Below are 15,985 nucleotides of genomic sequence, written 5' to 3' on the forward strand. Positions count from 1 at the left end.
TTTGATACCGTTAGGAAGTTACGATTAGCAATAACACTCTTATCCAAGATTAAAAGTTCGATTACATTCATTTCTCCACTTCGATATTTTGATTGGTTTCATTTTAAATTTAAACGATTAGTCGCGGATTATCTTAAATACCGGCTTCCTCCTCATTCTGCAGCATACTTGAAAAATTGGAGTGAGATAAGAATATGAAAAAAAAATTAACACCACGGCTTTTCCCCTTTTCAGGAGTAGTCAGACTGTTATTACACATGTTAGGTCCAATAGGAGGCAAGCCTATTGACTTTTACAAGGCAAAATTTCCGACTTCTCGCCAACCAGGGCAGCGAACCCAAGATTCAAGTACCGCTGTTATTGTACCGAGACAATAAGAAAAAATGTGGCGATAAATATTCCATTACTATCTTCTGTTATATATTTCTAAGCTGTGGTTACTTTCCAACGTACGGCAACCGTTCCCAGCGGGCCAACGATGAGGTCTCAAGGGCGCAGGAATCTAGAACGATAAATTTACTGTTACGTGAAACTGTCAAAGTTATCATATAAAAAACCGATACAATTGTCTTTTGATATTTACGTTTTTATGGTAGTTAAAGGATTAGACGAGCATTACGCTCGCCTGTTGGTAAGCGATACAATTACCCATAAACAGAACACTATATAACAGTGACGAAGGCTCCATATAACCCGATTCCTACCGGCTTCCCTTTCGTAATTTATATCTAATTATCACTAGAACGATTTGCCGATCGCATTTATGCATATTAAAACGTATATGTTGTGTCAGATTCTCTTTCGGAAGAATTATATCTTCGCCACTGCTAGGTATATAAAACTTTAGATGAGAAAGTACTGAGTGGCACTCCACTGCGCTCACCGCCCTGAGATATGACATCTTAAGTCTCTTAATGCCCAGTAATTAAGCTAGCTAATAATCCTTCAAACGACAACACAACAATGCGAGAACACTGCTGCCTGACATAATATGTTAAATTGCAATTTTAATAGTCATAACCTTCTGTTTCTGCATTCAATATTGAAGGGCGTCACGATCGATCCACCGCTCAGCGTCTAGACTGAACTCGGATGTTTGTTCCAAAATAAACTTGTGACGTCACGAGGGGATGACTCGCGACCCGTTGCTTTTGACGAGGGTCGTAGGGTAGGAGGAAGTTTAGCACACAATTATGTTATTAGAGGGTGAATTAACCCATCGATTAAAGCGTTAAATGACAATGTGGCCAATGACAACTATAATTGGTAGTTTGAAATTAGAACAGTTCGAGGCCTGGTTGTAATTGATATCCTCATAATTTATGTTTCCCTAGTACGACTCTTTATGAATAAAACCAGCGTAATTTTTCCAAAATAAAAGTGCCATCGTGGATTGGTATTTAAAATTATATTACCTGCGAAATTTTATTCATATTCTTATCGTGGTTTATTCTGACTAGGAAATGTTTACATTATACATTTCTATAACTTGATATACCGCCGTTTTCAATATACCATCCCAATCCTAGCATTCTGTTTGATCACTAAAAAAACAATCAAAATATGTAAGTGAAATATCAAAAAAATATATATATTTCTGTCCATTGATCGAAAAAGCTATTGGAAATGTTTATCAAAATCGAAGTATCATAAACTATGGATAACTTCGTGGGGGTTTTTAATACTGGAATGTTGTCACCATTTACCAATAAATGTTCCCGACCAAGGTGGTATTATGATCTCACAAAAACTGATATGAATCAACAGCTATGTAATTTCGATTACGCTGGCATAGTGGGTGTTCGTAGTGATGAAGAGCAATAACAATTAGGTGACTCTCCTTTCATTACCCTCAGCCATAAAAAGATAGTACTCGACAGTAAAATAAACATTAAAAAAGACAATACGCGACTGTGAATACTTCGTATGGGGTTTAGAAAGAGACAATATGTAAGTTTCGGCTTTGTGTAATGCCGTCTCTGTCTCGCACATAAGTCTCTAATTTGTCAATTCTCTTTCCACACCTCGATGTAATATTTAATGCCGAGTACTCTATAGGGGGCTCATTAATGTCATTTAATTGCCACCCATGTATTATACTTTAACGCGGGTTCGCGCATCAATGGATGACGTTGTAAAAACACCGTCGGAGCGCTAATGAAGTGATTGAAATCATTATTATATATTTCCCGGCGCTATATCGTGACTGGATGGCGTTTTTGTATACATTTTTTCACACCATTGCGGTTTCGTGTGTGTAGTTTTTGTAATGGATTTTATGGCGACGAAATGTGAATTTAAGAGTAACTTTTAATTGCGTGATATTTTATTTAGTCTTACTGATATTATAGATGTGACTTTGTGAAAATATTTCGATGTTTGTTGGAAATAAACGAAAAAACAAAATAACTAATTTAGATAAAATTTGACACACAGGTAGACCATGTCTTGGATTAACACATAGGCTAGTTTTTATCCCGGTAATTAGCTCCTATGGATTTTTAATCTAATGTTTAAAATAGATGGCGTAGACGTCGTACCGTGTTTTATGGACTTTAGTAGCGGGAAAGACTACAAGCGGGGAAGCCGCGAACTACACCTAGTAAATGAAGTAAAAATAAACCGAATAATCGCACACATAGTCCAATTCAGCATTAAGACATAAGTCTTCAGTAATTAGTAATAGGATTAGAATCTATAAGTACTTATTAAAACATACAGATCCAAGGCAAATATTTGCGAATTACAAACATTTCTCTCTGCACGCTGATCAAACTCGCGGGCTAGTTTAGCCGTCTCTTTCCCCACTGGGTCAATATCCATGTAACTGTATTTACTAAAAAATTGTACGAAAATATGAAATAATTTTATTCATAGTAAATTTAAATCTGTAAAAAGAGTTTCTCGTTATTAACTTGTATTCTTTTTATTTCAATTTCCGTTGCCTTCAGGTTTATTAGTATTGGGTTTAATGTTTATGTTTTAGATACAAAAAAAAAATGTTTGCTTACTGAACGGACAAAGCGACATTACATTATTGAAACAATTTTCGTAAACTGTTACAATTTCTCCGTGCATGCCGCCGTTCTGTTGCCCATTTAGTGTTGATTACAATTTTTCGCGTGGCACTATTGCACTTTCTTTGCGGGTTCAATGACATTTAGTCCGTCTCGAAATAATTCGTCGAGATGCACCGTTCACGTCGCAGCTCAAATGTGAGAAAATTGTGATTAATTATTCTTAAGTCGGCATATTTGTTCTTATGATAAATTCTTGTTTTAATGCTTGGTTTACAGATTAATCTGATTAACATTTCCGGTATCTTAATCGGCGAAATAATCGGTCGTTTACATTTTATTAACATAATTTTTAACTCGTCTACGTTCAATTGTTTGCTTTTTGTATAAATTTATAATGTATGGTCCGAGGTCTATAAATACAGGTGATGAAATATTTAGTAAATACTTAATGTAACGTTTGTTTATGAGCATTTTAAATTTTTTGCATAAGATAATTCGATGGCTCCCAAGTAAACTATCGTATCTAAAAAATTGTGATTTTCACTTTTCAACGTTTCGTTATTTACGTACTTTTTACTACCACAAAAAAAATGAAGATTTTTTATTAAAAAATCTTCATTTTTTTTGTGGATTTGGAACTGAGTTAGTAAATAGAGAAAGCTGAAAGGTGCATATTATTACAGTACATAGATAACTAAACGCTATAAAAGTGTAAATCGCAATTTTCTCAGATACGGTAGTTTACTTAGGAGCCATCTCTATTATGAACATTAAAATTTTGCCGCAAGCAAAATTGATGGTATGAGTTAACTATCGCAATTGAAACCGGATATTTTTTATTTATTTTTCCCATTCAGCAAGTACTATCGATTGGTAGACTCACTTTTAGCTATAGATAAATATGAAATTCCATATTATAACAAAATGACAATTCTATAGAAATAACTCAAACATTACAGATTCCGGGATAAAAAAATCATAATGAACACGTGTTATTTTTGTTATCATGGTCCAATATAACCAAAAGACCTGTTCTCGACCCGTTGAACTACTTGTGTATTCTCATCATCGGCATTGATTAAATATTACGCTGCCAGTCTGACGTAATCGTTGACTCACCGGCGAGAAATAAACATTACGTCTCGCTAGGGTCTGATTAAGCTATAAGAATTGTAGGATTACGAGCTAGGATAGACTGTTGTTTAGTACAAATTAATCTTATAAGTGATCCCCATAGAACTCATTTTACAATTCTCAATCACAATGTATCAGGAGAGGCGAAGGGTCCGTGTAAGCCGATTCCTACCGGCTTCCCTTTGGTAGAATTTCTGTAGAATTTAAGTGTCATCAGAACGATGTGTTATGCATATTAGTACCTATATGTTATGTCGGTTTCCCTTTCGCCCATTGGTGTCAGGTCAACTGATGGATGTTAGGAAGGGAGAGGCATTTTAAGACTACGAAAATCTTCGAAGTGCTGCAGCAAGGTGGCCTATTTCTGAGACTTGTGCTGTCTTTAGTACGCCAATGGAGACTGCTCATCCATGTTGGAGCTAAAATATATATAGTTTATTAAGAAATCTACACTATACCATTATTAAATTATTTTCACAGGGATTTTTTGAGCTACGGCGGCGATTCTTCTTTTTGCAATTGCGAACGTTCTATTCGAAGGACACCTTTGATAGCTTTATAGGTATAAGGTATTTTGGTTCTTACCTCTATAGGTACCATATAGAGCCACCATAGCTGTCCTTACCTATAGGGCTATCAAAGCTATCCTCTCAATTGCAGAACGCCCGTAATTGCAAAAGATGGATACGCCTTTATAAATGAAATAGATCCCCTAAATATGTAAAAGAGCCAGAAAAGGAAATTTCCGATGGCAAACTGGTTGATACTTAGAGAATGAGTAAGATTTGAATGGCCAGTAATTTATGTACTTATTCAAATCAGAATGTGCTTGATGCACGATAATAGTATGCATCTGGGCAACTTATTTGCTTAGGAAAGTCAAGGTCCGCAAATAAATACAGAAATAATAATTTTACATATTATAACTACATTCATAATAGTGCTATTATAAATGTGTATCAACAGTTTAATTGTTATAATGGTTTAAAAATAACAGAACGTACTGGGTCTGGGTCTCTAATTTATTTGATGTAAATGCATCAGCTATTTTTATTGAAATGTGTTTACAAAAAAATATGTTCATTGTATGATAATTTTGCGTCACAACCATACTTGAACGCAGTGCACAGTTATTAAAAGCTATTTATTTACGTTTCTGGAAAAAAGATAACGTATACCTATGATTGTCTGCATTAAGACACATAATCAACTAATTTGTCCATTCACAGAACAAAGGTTACAAAGTAAAAAGCAGCAAGTGCAGAAATGGCAGAGATACACGGAGCCGGGGGACGAGCTGGAGCCGACCGCCTCGTCTCCGATGAAGAGGTCCTCGCGGAACCTGTCGGACGACCTCGAGAACGGCGACGACGACGACAGCCCCCTGCCGGAGGCCGTGCTCACCACCAACCTAGGACTGGACATAGTCGTCGTTGTTACCAAGGTGAGGGTTTATTGGCAGGGGAAAGTACGTGGTATGGGCCAAGGGAAGACAGTTCCCCTGCCTCATTGGATTTTGTATACGACTGGACATAGTCGTAGTAGTAACCAAGGTGAAGGTTTATTGGCAGGGGAAAAGTACATGACGTGGTCTTACCCAGGGGAGGCCAGTTTCTCCTGCCTCATTAGATTCTGTATACGACTGGACAGTCGCCGTTGTCATTAGGGTGAGGGTTTATTGGCAGGGGAAAAGTACGTGGTAGAGCCTTACCCAGGGGACGACAGTTCCCCCTGTCTTATTGGATTCTATAGGCTTAATGACTATGTAGTTTTGTACGTACTTGTGTTTAATTATTGGAATAATTGTCGATTTGACCGGTGAAAAGATAAGATCTGTCCGACTATAGAGAAGTAATTTGTACAAAACTTCATCCACTGGTCTTCTATCAATGTTGATAAAATCTCACAAACTCGATTGCATATATTATAGTGATGGCGCTACTAGGTTCTCTGGAAACGATAAAATGAAGGAAGGCGCGATGATGGATATACCTTTAGACGGAAATAAGCAAATGTTGTTGACCGACTTACTCCGACAGCAAAAAGTTTGATTACATGCGGCAGCCGGCCACTTTAGAAGCGATGTAACGAATATTCTCTTTTTGATATACGTATTAATATGCGAATAGTTTTGAATCAACCAAGTTAAATTTATAATGCATTTTCTGGACCTTTTTAAAATAAGTGAAGTACATTATAATGCTATTTATACTGGCCATAGTAAATTACTAATTTTATTTTTATAAAAAAGCAATAACAAAAAAAAAATGTAAAATCAAAAAAAATATTATTAATGAACAATTGTTAAACAACAATGCTGGATATATTTTGTATACGCCCGGATAGCGATCACCGTACACAAACGGTATGTGTTAAAACCATAGTGGCCCACGTTAAGTGTTGCGTTCTGGGATACTGGAAAAACGCGAGCAGAGTTGCAGGCAAAAGTTATTCTATATCCTTGTAAAATGGTATTTTTGGTCACCAGACTGACTACATGAGCACACTGGAGAAGGAGCAAGACTACCGCGACGAGCACTTCGACTTCATGCAGCAGTGGGTGCGCCGCTTCTGCCTGCAGTACGGCGCCGCGCTCTTCTACACCAGCGCCAAGGAGGACAAGAACTGCGACCTGCTGTACAAGTACCTCACGCACAGGATATACGCGCTGCCCTTCAGGACGCCCGCGCTCATCGTCGAGAAGGACGCTGTGCTAATGTGAGTCTTAACGGAATGGATTTAAAAAATAAAATGCTTTATTCATCACATAGGCGAACATAGTTGCACTTATCATAAGTCACGGTACATGAAAATATTTAATTATTACTTAGATAAAATCACTTATATAACTAATACAATTTATATTGCACATAAAATAAATGAAAGTCTAAAAAGTAAACAAGGAAGCCAGCTTGGGCTGGCAGCAGGGAATTAAGATGCTGTCCCCAGCAAAACGGCGCGATAACTGTATTTTTTTTAAGCTATTCACTCGAAATTTATTAAACATATAGTAATCAAATTATACATCATATTTTTTAAATGTTATTCTTAATTTTGGTACTTTTATTTTTTTTAATTTCGATATTGTATTATTATTTTCACAATGAAACGCCACTAAAATTTTTGAGTCTTTGCAATTCCTCCTAAATTTGCATATTATTTTAATTTGCAACCAACACTATTAATTAGACAATTTAATCGAATAAGGAATATTTTCGGAGTTTAAAATTTCCAGTAACACCTAAAAAATTTTTTTTGAATATATTATTCATAAATATTTGTATATTATTGTGCGGCGAAAATATATGAAAAGAATGCTCAAGGCCGTTTGCTCGGGGTATGGTCTTAAGAGGCAGAGCGATTAGAATATTTTAGATTACATAATATTTTTATAGATATGATGGTTTAATTGTTTCACATACCACCATTAACTTTGCTTACCTTTGTCGCTTGCAATCCAGAATTTTTTATCATATTTGAATTCTTCTGTTTGTGTGAACCTGTCTTAATTAAGCGGGTTTAGACGGGTGTAAATTTTTTAGTAATATTTCTCGTAGTCGTGTACTATTAGGACTTATTTTTAGCTGATTTCTATTATCTTGGCTTATTCAAATACCACAACCGTGAGCTCCTATTGAATATAGTAGATTAATGTTGCGTGTATGTATGTTTTCAGTCCGGCAGGCTGGGACAGCATGAAGAAAATTAGCATATTGTATGAAAACATGCAGTCTTGTAAGCCAGACGACTACTACAGAGATATCATTGTGCAACCTGCTACGAGGAAAGTGAGTATTTACACATCTAGGGTGACGTTAAGTATTCTAGTTAGTAATTACTTTGCGTAGTTTGGACACTTATTCCTATTGAGCAGCATACTATTCCAATATCAGTATTATAATACATTTTTGACCAATTTTGATGTTTCCAAACAAAATTTCATATTCTCTGTGTTTCATAGCAGCCAATGGTAAATTTTAAGCAGAAAAATACCTCTTTATATTATCATGAAAGTAATTTTTTTTATCGCTGCCTACCAAGATATTAAAAAAGTATATGTGACGTTTTAAGGATCATTCACTTGTTTAGTTCTGTATGAATTAAGGTGGTAGCTCAAGGTCCATTTTCATACATTTTGTTTCGGCTTTAATCTGGGTAACTAAACAAGTATTGGCAAGTAAAGAATTTAAATTCACGTCTAGTTAGTGATTAGTTCTCGCAGTTGAAAGAAAAATGTAAAAATAATTAATAATCATGGATATTTCTGCCTTTAAAATTTCGTCATATTAAATTTTAAAGGCCGAAATATCCATGATTATTAATTATTTTTACATTTTTCTTTCAACTGCGAGAACTAATCACTAACTAGACGTGAATTTAAATTGTTTACTTGCCAATACTTGTTTAGTTACCCAGATTAAAGCCGAAACAAAATGTATGAAAATGGACCTTGAGCTACCACCTTAAATGAATGTTGAACATTTAGTAAATGTCCCTGTTTCCCCAGAGCGGCGGCAGTCGCGAGGCGGAGGTGCAGGCGGAGGACGAGCAGGCGTTCCTGCAGCGACAGCTCGCTGCGTTGCAGGCCGGCGCGCCCGCGCCCCGCGCCGACTCGCCGCTCCGCACCGCGCAGCGCACCACGCAGCAGGTACCCCCACCGCACGCACCTGCCCGATCTGTTACATTCAAACGTATCACAAGTTACCGACTCATGTTTTTTCCTTTTTTTACCATCATTTATAAATTTTATAACTTGTGTTTTAACACCCTGTATAAATATTTAGATTGAAATTGTTATGACGATCGGTTATTTAAGGCATTGAAATCTTAAACCTATTTATCGTTGAACAGTTGGACGGTGCGAAAATCGGCATGGGCCCCGGCACGCCGGGCAACGAGGGCGTGCTGGCGAACTTCTTCAACTCGCTGCTGTACAAGAAAACGGGCTCGCCGGGCGCGCGGCCGGACGCGGGCGCGGGCGCCGCCGCCGCGCGCTCCGACGCCGCCGCCGAGCTCGACCGCCTCACACGCACCAAGCGCCCGCCGCCGCCCATCGACCTCAACTCCTCCTCCGACTGCTAGCCGACACGGTACGTACTGCTGCACTACTGATGACGGGCTCCCGGGCGCGCGGCCGGACGCGGGCGCGGGCGCTGCCGCCGCGCGCTCCGACGCCGCCGCCGAGCTCGACCGCCTCACACGCACCAAGCGCCCGCCGCCGCCCATCGACCTCAACTCCTCCTCCGACTGCTAGCCGACACGGTACGTACTGCTGCACTACTGATGACGGGCTCCCGGGCGCGCGGCCGGACGCGGGCGTGGGCGCTGCCGCTGCGCGCTCCGACGCCGCCGCCGAGCTCGACCGCCTCACACGCACCAAGCGCCCGCCGCCGCCCATCGACCTCAACTCCTCCTCCGACTGCTAGCCGACACGGTACGTACTGCTGCACTACTGATGACGGGCTCCCGGGCGCGCGGCCGGACGCGGGCGCGGGCGCCGCCGCCGCGCGCTCCGACGCCGCCGCCGAGCTCGACCGCCTCACACGCACCAAGCGCCCGCCGCCGCCCATCGACCTCAACTCCTCCTCCGACTGCTAGCCGACACGGTACGTACTGCTGCACTACTGATGACGGGCTCCCGGGCGCGCGGCCGGATCGCGGGCGCGGGCGCCGCTGCCGCGCGCTCCGACGCCGCCGCCGAGCTCGACCGCCTCACACGCACCAAGCGCCCGCCGCCGCCCATCGACCTCAACTCCTCCTCCGACTGCTAGCCGACACGGTACGTACTGCTGCACTACTGATGACGGGCTCCCGGGCGCGCGGCCGGACGCGGGCGCGGGCGCCGCCGCCGCGCGCTCCGACGCCGCCGCCGAGCTCGACCGCCTCACACGCACCAAGCGCCCGCCGCCGCCCATCGACCTCAACTCCTCCTCCGACTGCTAGCCGACACGGTACGTACTGCTGCCACTACTGATGACGGGCTCGCCGGGCGCTGTGATTAACTGAAACCTCGCATCAATTCTCAATAAAAAAATTATAAAATAAATAAATATTTTACTCTCGACGAAGTAAGACATTTCTTTTGTTAAAAGCAGGCTGGCAACTTATTCGGAACCAAACATAACACTGCATTTCCTATAAGAAATGTTCTCATTTAATCGATAAGATGGTGTACTCATAAAATATGCGTACACCTAAATCATGTCCAATGTCCAAAAAAAAAACACGAACATAATTATATTTTTTCCCCACAGGTGGTGTAGTAGAGCGGCTAGTGTGGGTCCCGCGCGGCACTGTGCCCTGGCTGCGGTGCAGGCGCAGACTGCGCCGGCTCGCGGCTGACGGGCGCGAGTCGACATCTCCAAGCTCCACGCTGTCGTACACCGCTCGGTTGCTTGTAGATTTAATTAATCTATCGAAACGCCTTAACGGTGTGCGCTGTGCAAACAAACATTATTTTAGTTTGCTTTTAAATTAATCGATACTTGTTGTCAACTATCGATAGTCTTTCGACCTTCTAAACTGCGACGGCAAAAGCGCGCGCTGTGCACACTTAAAATCGGGATCTCGAAGAGATTGTCTCCCAGTGAGAATAGAGTTATTTATCGATGATGTTTCGTGATATTTTATCGAGCGATTTCATCGATTTCCTTTTTTGACTCGCATATTGTAAGTGAAGTGACAGTATTTAACACAATAATAGCTTGGCAGCTTAAGTAGATAATAACAACCGAGCGTTGTACGGCTCCGGCTCGATGGTCCTCTGGTAACAGTCGATATGGCGATGAGAACCTGTATTGTTATATATCGAGGAAGTTAGCTATTAATTGTAAAATTAACAGGAAAGGGCTAAGTGGCATTTTACACGTTGGCTAAAAATGTATGAGCACATCTAAAATAGCGTCAGCAATGTCCTGAATCGATGAAGTGGTAAGCAAAAAAAATAAAATAAAATTACAATTTTATATGCATCTTATCCCTGCTATGAATTAGCTTCTTTGATTAGCTGTTGTACAATTTTCAGCCAAGAAAAATGCTCGTAACACATAGAACAATTTTCATACATTTCCATAACAAGATCGACACAAACGTGTTTGTATACTTTCCTATGATTTTATTTGTAACAATCTTTTATGATATTATAATAAGTATTTATTTAGATAGTGCGTCGAATTCGAAACGTGTATTATTTGTATACATTGTGAAAGTTATTGTCATCTGAGATTAAAGGGTTTTCGTACCGTGTGATCTTCTGTGAAGACTGGCAGTGCAATGATTGAACTGGAATAGTGATGTGCCGAGTTACTTAATTCATTCGAGTGAATTATCGACATTGTTTACTCGAGGTTAGTCTATTGTCATCAAAACTAAATTTGAATTATATTATACTTAACGCACGAAACTTGTATGCTATACCTCAATTTACAAACCAAATTTTATATTTGTCTTATTCGATAAAAGTCATTAGCCAGAGAGCAATACTTTTCCAATCGAATACGATAAAATTCATTCAAACATTCGAATACGTGAACTATTCGAGATAATCGATATGTCGCTAGATTCGGCACATCGCTACAGCAACGTTTAATGCACAATGAAGTCACTATAATGTACAAACAGACGTTCACGGCTGCGTGGTGATGCGCGTCCTCCGTCACGACTGGACTGTAATGGTGACCTTTATTGTGTCGAGCGAATTTATTTATTCGAAAAATATATATATTACACGGAGATTATTCTTTTTTATTCCCAACCCGTTCATGTAGGTGTTTGTGTTTGTTAACATCGGATTATGTTCTTGTGGTGCAATACTGAACATTCCAAACCTGGTTTGGTGCTTTATTATAGTAAATTTATTAAATTATATCATGGAGTTTCATTTACATTGCCTTCAGCTCTATCTCTAAAGGTCACTATAGTCCCGACACTCGCAGTACAGTACTTAATCGTTAGACTTTCCAATAAAAATATAAAATGAACCGCTAAAAGCTGGCTTTCATAAATTTAAGTATTTATATCAATTAATAATCTTTGAATTTATAATGTAACTTATTAATTTGGTTAGTTAGTGTAAAATAATTTTAAATATTATATTAACGTCGGGTGCAAGTTGGCTGGCAAACTTAGTTTAGTTGGCTGAAAATATAGCTGTTGTTGCTTCGATTCTATTGAAGTTATAAAAAAAATATGTTCTATGAAAAAAAATGTAATTTTTAATAAAAAGTACTGAAAAAATGCAATGATAAAAAAGTATTAATAAAAGACAATATTTTTTTAAATCCTGTGAACATGAGAAATGCAGCTTCAACTGACATCAGTTAAACAAGGCAATTTACCAATTATTTAAAAAATCAGTCAATCAAAACAAAATCATTACAAACTGCTTAACTAATTGGAACATATCAAAGATCATTTCATTGTTATAAATCGTTGGCAATTGGTAACCTTCGATTCTAAATGTAATACTTAATCTTTTAACTCTCAATGATATTGATAAGCGGCAATGCTTTACATATTGTTCAATAAAGACTAAAATAAGTTTGTCAACAAACATCATAAGAGATGTTAATACATTTTGTATAAAGACGGTTTGGCAAATTTTTATATGAAATATTTGTACAAGGAATGAAATGGAAGATATAAAGGCTGGTTGATTGTCTATTTTTATAATGGGGATTAAATGTTAGGTGGCTAAAATGCATATTCCTTAGGCGTAGTTGTGTGGTTTCGGGGAGCAGCCACATACAAGGTGACTAGATGAGTTAGTGTTACGACTAGTGTTGTTAGGAAAGTCAGTTTTAACATTAGTTAGTCAGGAATGATCTTAATTGTAAGCTGAACATTTGGACCAATTGTGCAGCTGTAGTATTAAAATCGAAATTAATTTTACAATTAAAAGACTAAATATTACTGATATCTTGTCAGTGAAAAATCGTATCAATTACAACTGAAAACTGTTTGTGCATAATTATATTTTAATCAAGAAAGGCATGTATCACTTACTGTATTGCTTATAGCATAACGCACGCGTTTTATTAGTAATACGACTCTGTCTATATCTAGTCATCTAGTGTGGTTAGGCTCCTTTAGAATAAAAACATTACTATACAATACGACAAAGTATTGTGTCTTTCAATATAATATTTCGACTTACTCTCTAATACTACACGGACTATTAATATACGTATGATAATATAAATATTTATTCATGAATAATATGAATTATTTTTATATAATTACGTCTATAATTATAATCTGTGTATGAAGCTTGTGAAATTTGGCGCTTTCTAAATTAGGGGGAAACCTATCGATCACTGATTAAATATATTGCTCAGTTAAATTTTATTTTCTATATTTAAAGGTTTACGTAACTAGTCAAAACATTCATATTAATTTATGTTTTAATTACCTACAATTATCTTTTTTCTGTGATATGATTTTTTTTTATGTAGAACAAAATGTATTTCTTTGTTGTAACCTTCATGTATTAGCCACATAACATCCTCAAAGCATAAAGCGTTATAGAACACGTCACACCCTTTGTTATGCTCAATATTAAAGACGGTTTTTATTCGTGACTAAAATTTTAACGAAAATATATATTTCTCGCAGGTATTGTGTTTTTCAAGTAAATTATTTATTTGTGATGTAAACCTAGGGTTGACTTGTTTAATAATATAATTGCTAGTATGCCATTTTGGTTGTAATAATACATAATATAAGCTGGTAAAGGCTTAGTGATTATAATATTAGATTCTCAAACGATAGTTTCGTTACGCTTCGCAATAGGTTAGATTCCAATATTTAAATAGTGATCGTTTTAGTTGTTTAAATATAATACTTATGTTATTTAATAATACTAAAATTTATCTGTAAGCTATTGTCGAAAGACTAAAGTTGCAAGATTTAGTTGTATTGAGTGTAATAAAATATTTAATATTGAATATAAAAAAATAATAATAAATAATCAAAAAGCAGACAGTGAGCATCCATGATGTACGGGACACATTTTTGTTATGTTTCCATTCTAACTGTATGGATGTCTTCTGGTGAGCGGCCGCTGTCTCGTGACTAGTGCATGACGCTCCTAGTCGGCCCCGACTAGACGCTTCCGACAGTAGTCACGTAATTCGTGGCCGCCGCCTTGTTCTATCGCCGCACACTCATCTCTGTAAACAGTTTTACAGAACGTATGAAGTGATATGCACATTTATGTTTGTTGTAGCCAATGATTATAATATTTTGATAGTAAGTTTAACGGCGATATTGTACAGAGAATAATTTAAATAAACTAGCACGGGAACTGTTCTGATCAATTTTGTTTTTTATTTTTTCGTGAAAGAAGTCGCCGGCGCCGACCTAGCGAGACTTATTATCTTTGGCATATAAATGATGTAATGTGTCTAGACTGGTGATAAATGTTGCACATTCTGTACAAATAAATAATAGCTATACCAGCCAGAACTTTAATTAGGAAATTTTACATGATACAGTACTACGCTACTCGACCAATTAGTAGATTTCGAGTCTACTTTTAAGCAGAAATAATTTCTAGATTATATTGTTCATAAAATAGGTCTATAAGAATATTTGCACACCGCTCTTATAAGGCTTATAACTAAATATCACTATTTTAGGTATCCAAAGTACAGTGATATGTAACATTCTCAAAATTACTATCGAAGCTAGATATTTATTTTGAACGGTTAGGTTAGCAACTATTCATGTACTTACTTACCTACTGCTATAAAACTCTAAAAAAGTAAAACTGATACGCTTTTTTGTTGTTCATATATAATAGAATTTCATGACTTATTTAAGAAGTCATTTTCGTTCGACATTATGGTAAATAGGAAGCTGATAATATTATTTATCATATTAAAATGTAGAGCTGCTGCATTTTCCTTCGAAGTGGAAATTGAAAATTTTTATTTATTTCATTCTCAAGCCTGAAGTATTTGTATGTAAGGTTTTATTTCTCAAATTTATTTACTATAACAACCCACTACTTTTTAATATTTAGAAAATAGATTATTCCCTGTAAAATTACAATTGAGTAAAATAATTAGGAATTTATCCAATTCAGATTTATTTACAATTATTATTGATGCAAAATAAAACGCTGATTGCGTTTTATTATGTGCCATAAGCCATGTGAAACGTCAAAATACGTCATTTCATTCCATTATCATTAGAGTCGTGCCGGTACATAATATATATATCGATAGGTGTGCCATTAATACTAACAAAATCGATTTATTAAATACATAATATTTTAGTGGCTGATAAATAACAATAATTTGTTTCGCAATAAGATATTGAGTCATAAATTGTAACCATTACTATTAATTTAATTTTTCTACATACTACATAAAAGCGATATCCATTCGATATTAGAACCCTACAAAAAATATATATAATTAGTATAGCGGTTTTCAAGAATAGAATGAAACACACCAATTATGTACTGAAAAAGTGCAAAAATTAAAACATTGATGTACGAAGATATAATCGCTACGTTGGCAATCGATTGATCGATTTCGGTGAACTGTCATATATTTTGTCATTGTCATGCACTACAACTCAGTTCATTGTTGCGATATAGCTAACGATAGGAGTACATTTTACCGTCCCTTCTGTTTTACTTGATCAACGTAATTATTTTAATCCTCGCTCATTACGTGCGCCGGAATTGTTCACGTGATAAGTGCAATAGTGATTTCATTCGTCAAGTGCCCGCGAATAGTTGTGTTAGCCGTGTTACAATCTATTAATAGTTTTTTCCACATCAAATGTGCACAGTGAAAATTGTGGTGTTATGATCGATATTA

At 37.4% G+C, this 15,985-nt stretch overlaps 1 protein-coding gene across 1 annotated transcript; it reads left to right on the top strand.

Annotated features, from left to right (window-relative positions):
* The first annotated feature begins 5,319 nt into the window (after window positions 1-5,319).
* LOC115453577 (cytoplasmic dynein 1 light intermediate chain 2-like) lies at window positions 5,320-14,470 on the top strand. Its single transcript, XM_037446996.1, has 6 exons — window positions 5,320-5,598; window positions 6,643-6,872; window positions 7,831-7,942; window positions 8,662-8,802; window positions 9,006-9,244; window positions 10,409-14,470. Exons 1-5 carry the CDS (start codon window positions 5,335-5,337, stop codon window positions 9,234-9,236), a joined length of 978 nt encoding a protein of 325 aa, XP_037302893.1. The 5' UTR covers window positions 5,320-5,334; the 3' UTR covers window positions 9,237-9,244; window positions 10,409-14,470.
* The last annotated feature ends 1,515 nt before the right edge of the window (window positions 14,471-15,985 follow it).

This window comes from Manduca sexta, unplaced genomic scaffold (genome assembly GCF_014839805.1).
Source record: "Manduca sexta isolate Smith_Timp_Sample1 unplaced genomic scaffold, JHU_Msex_v1.0 HiC_scaffold_49, whole genome shotgun sequence".
Taxonomy (NCBI): domain Eukaryota; kingdom Metazoa; phylum Arthropoda; class Insecta; order Lepidoptera; family Sphingidae; genus Manduca; species Manduca sexta.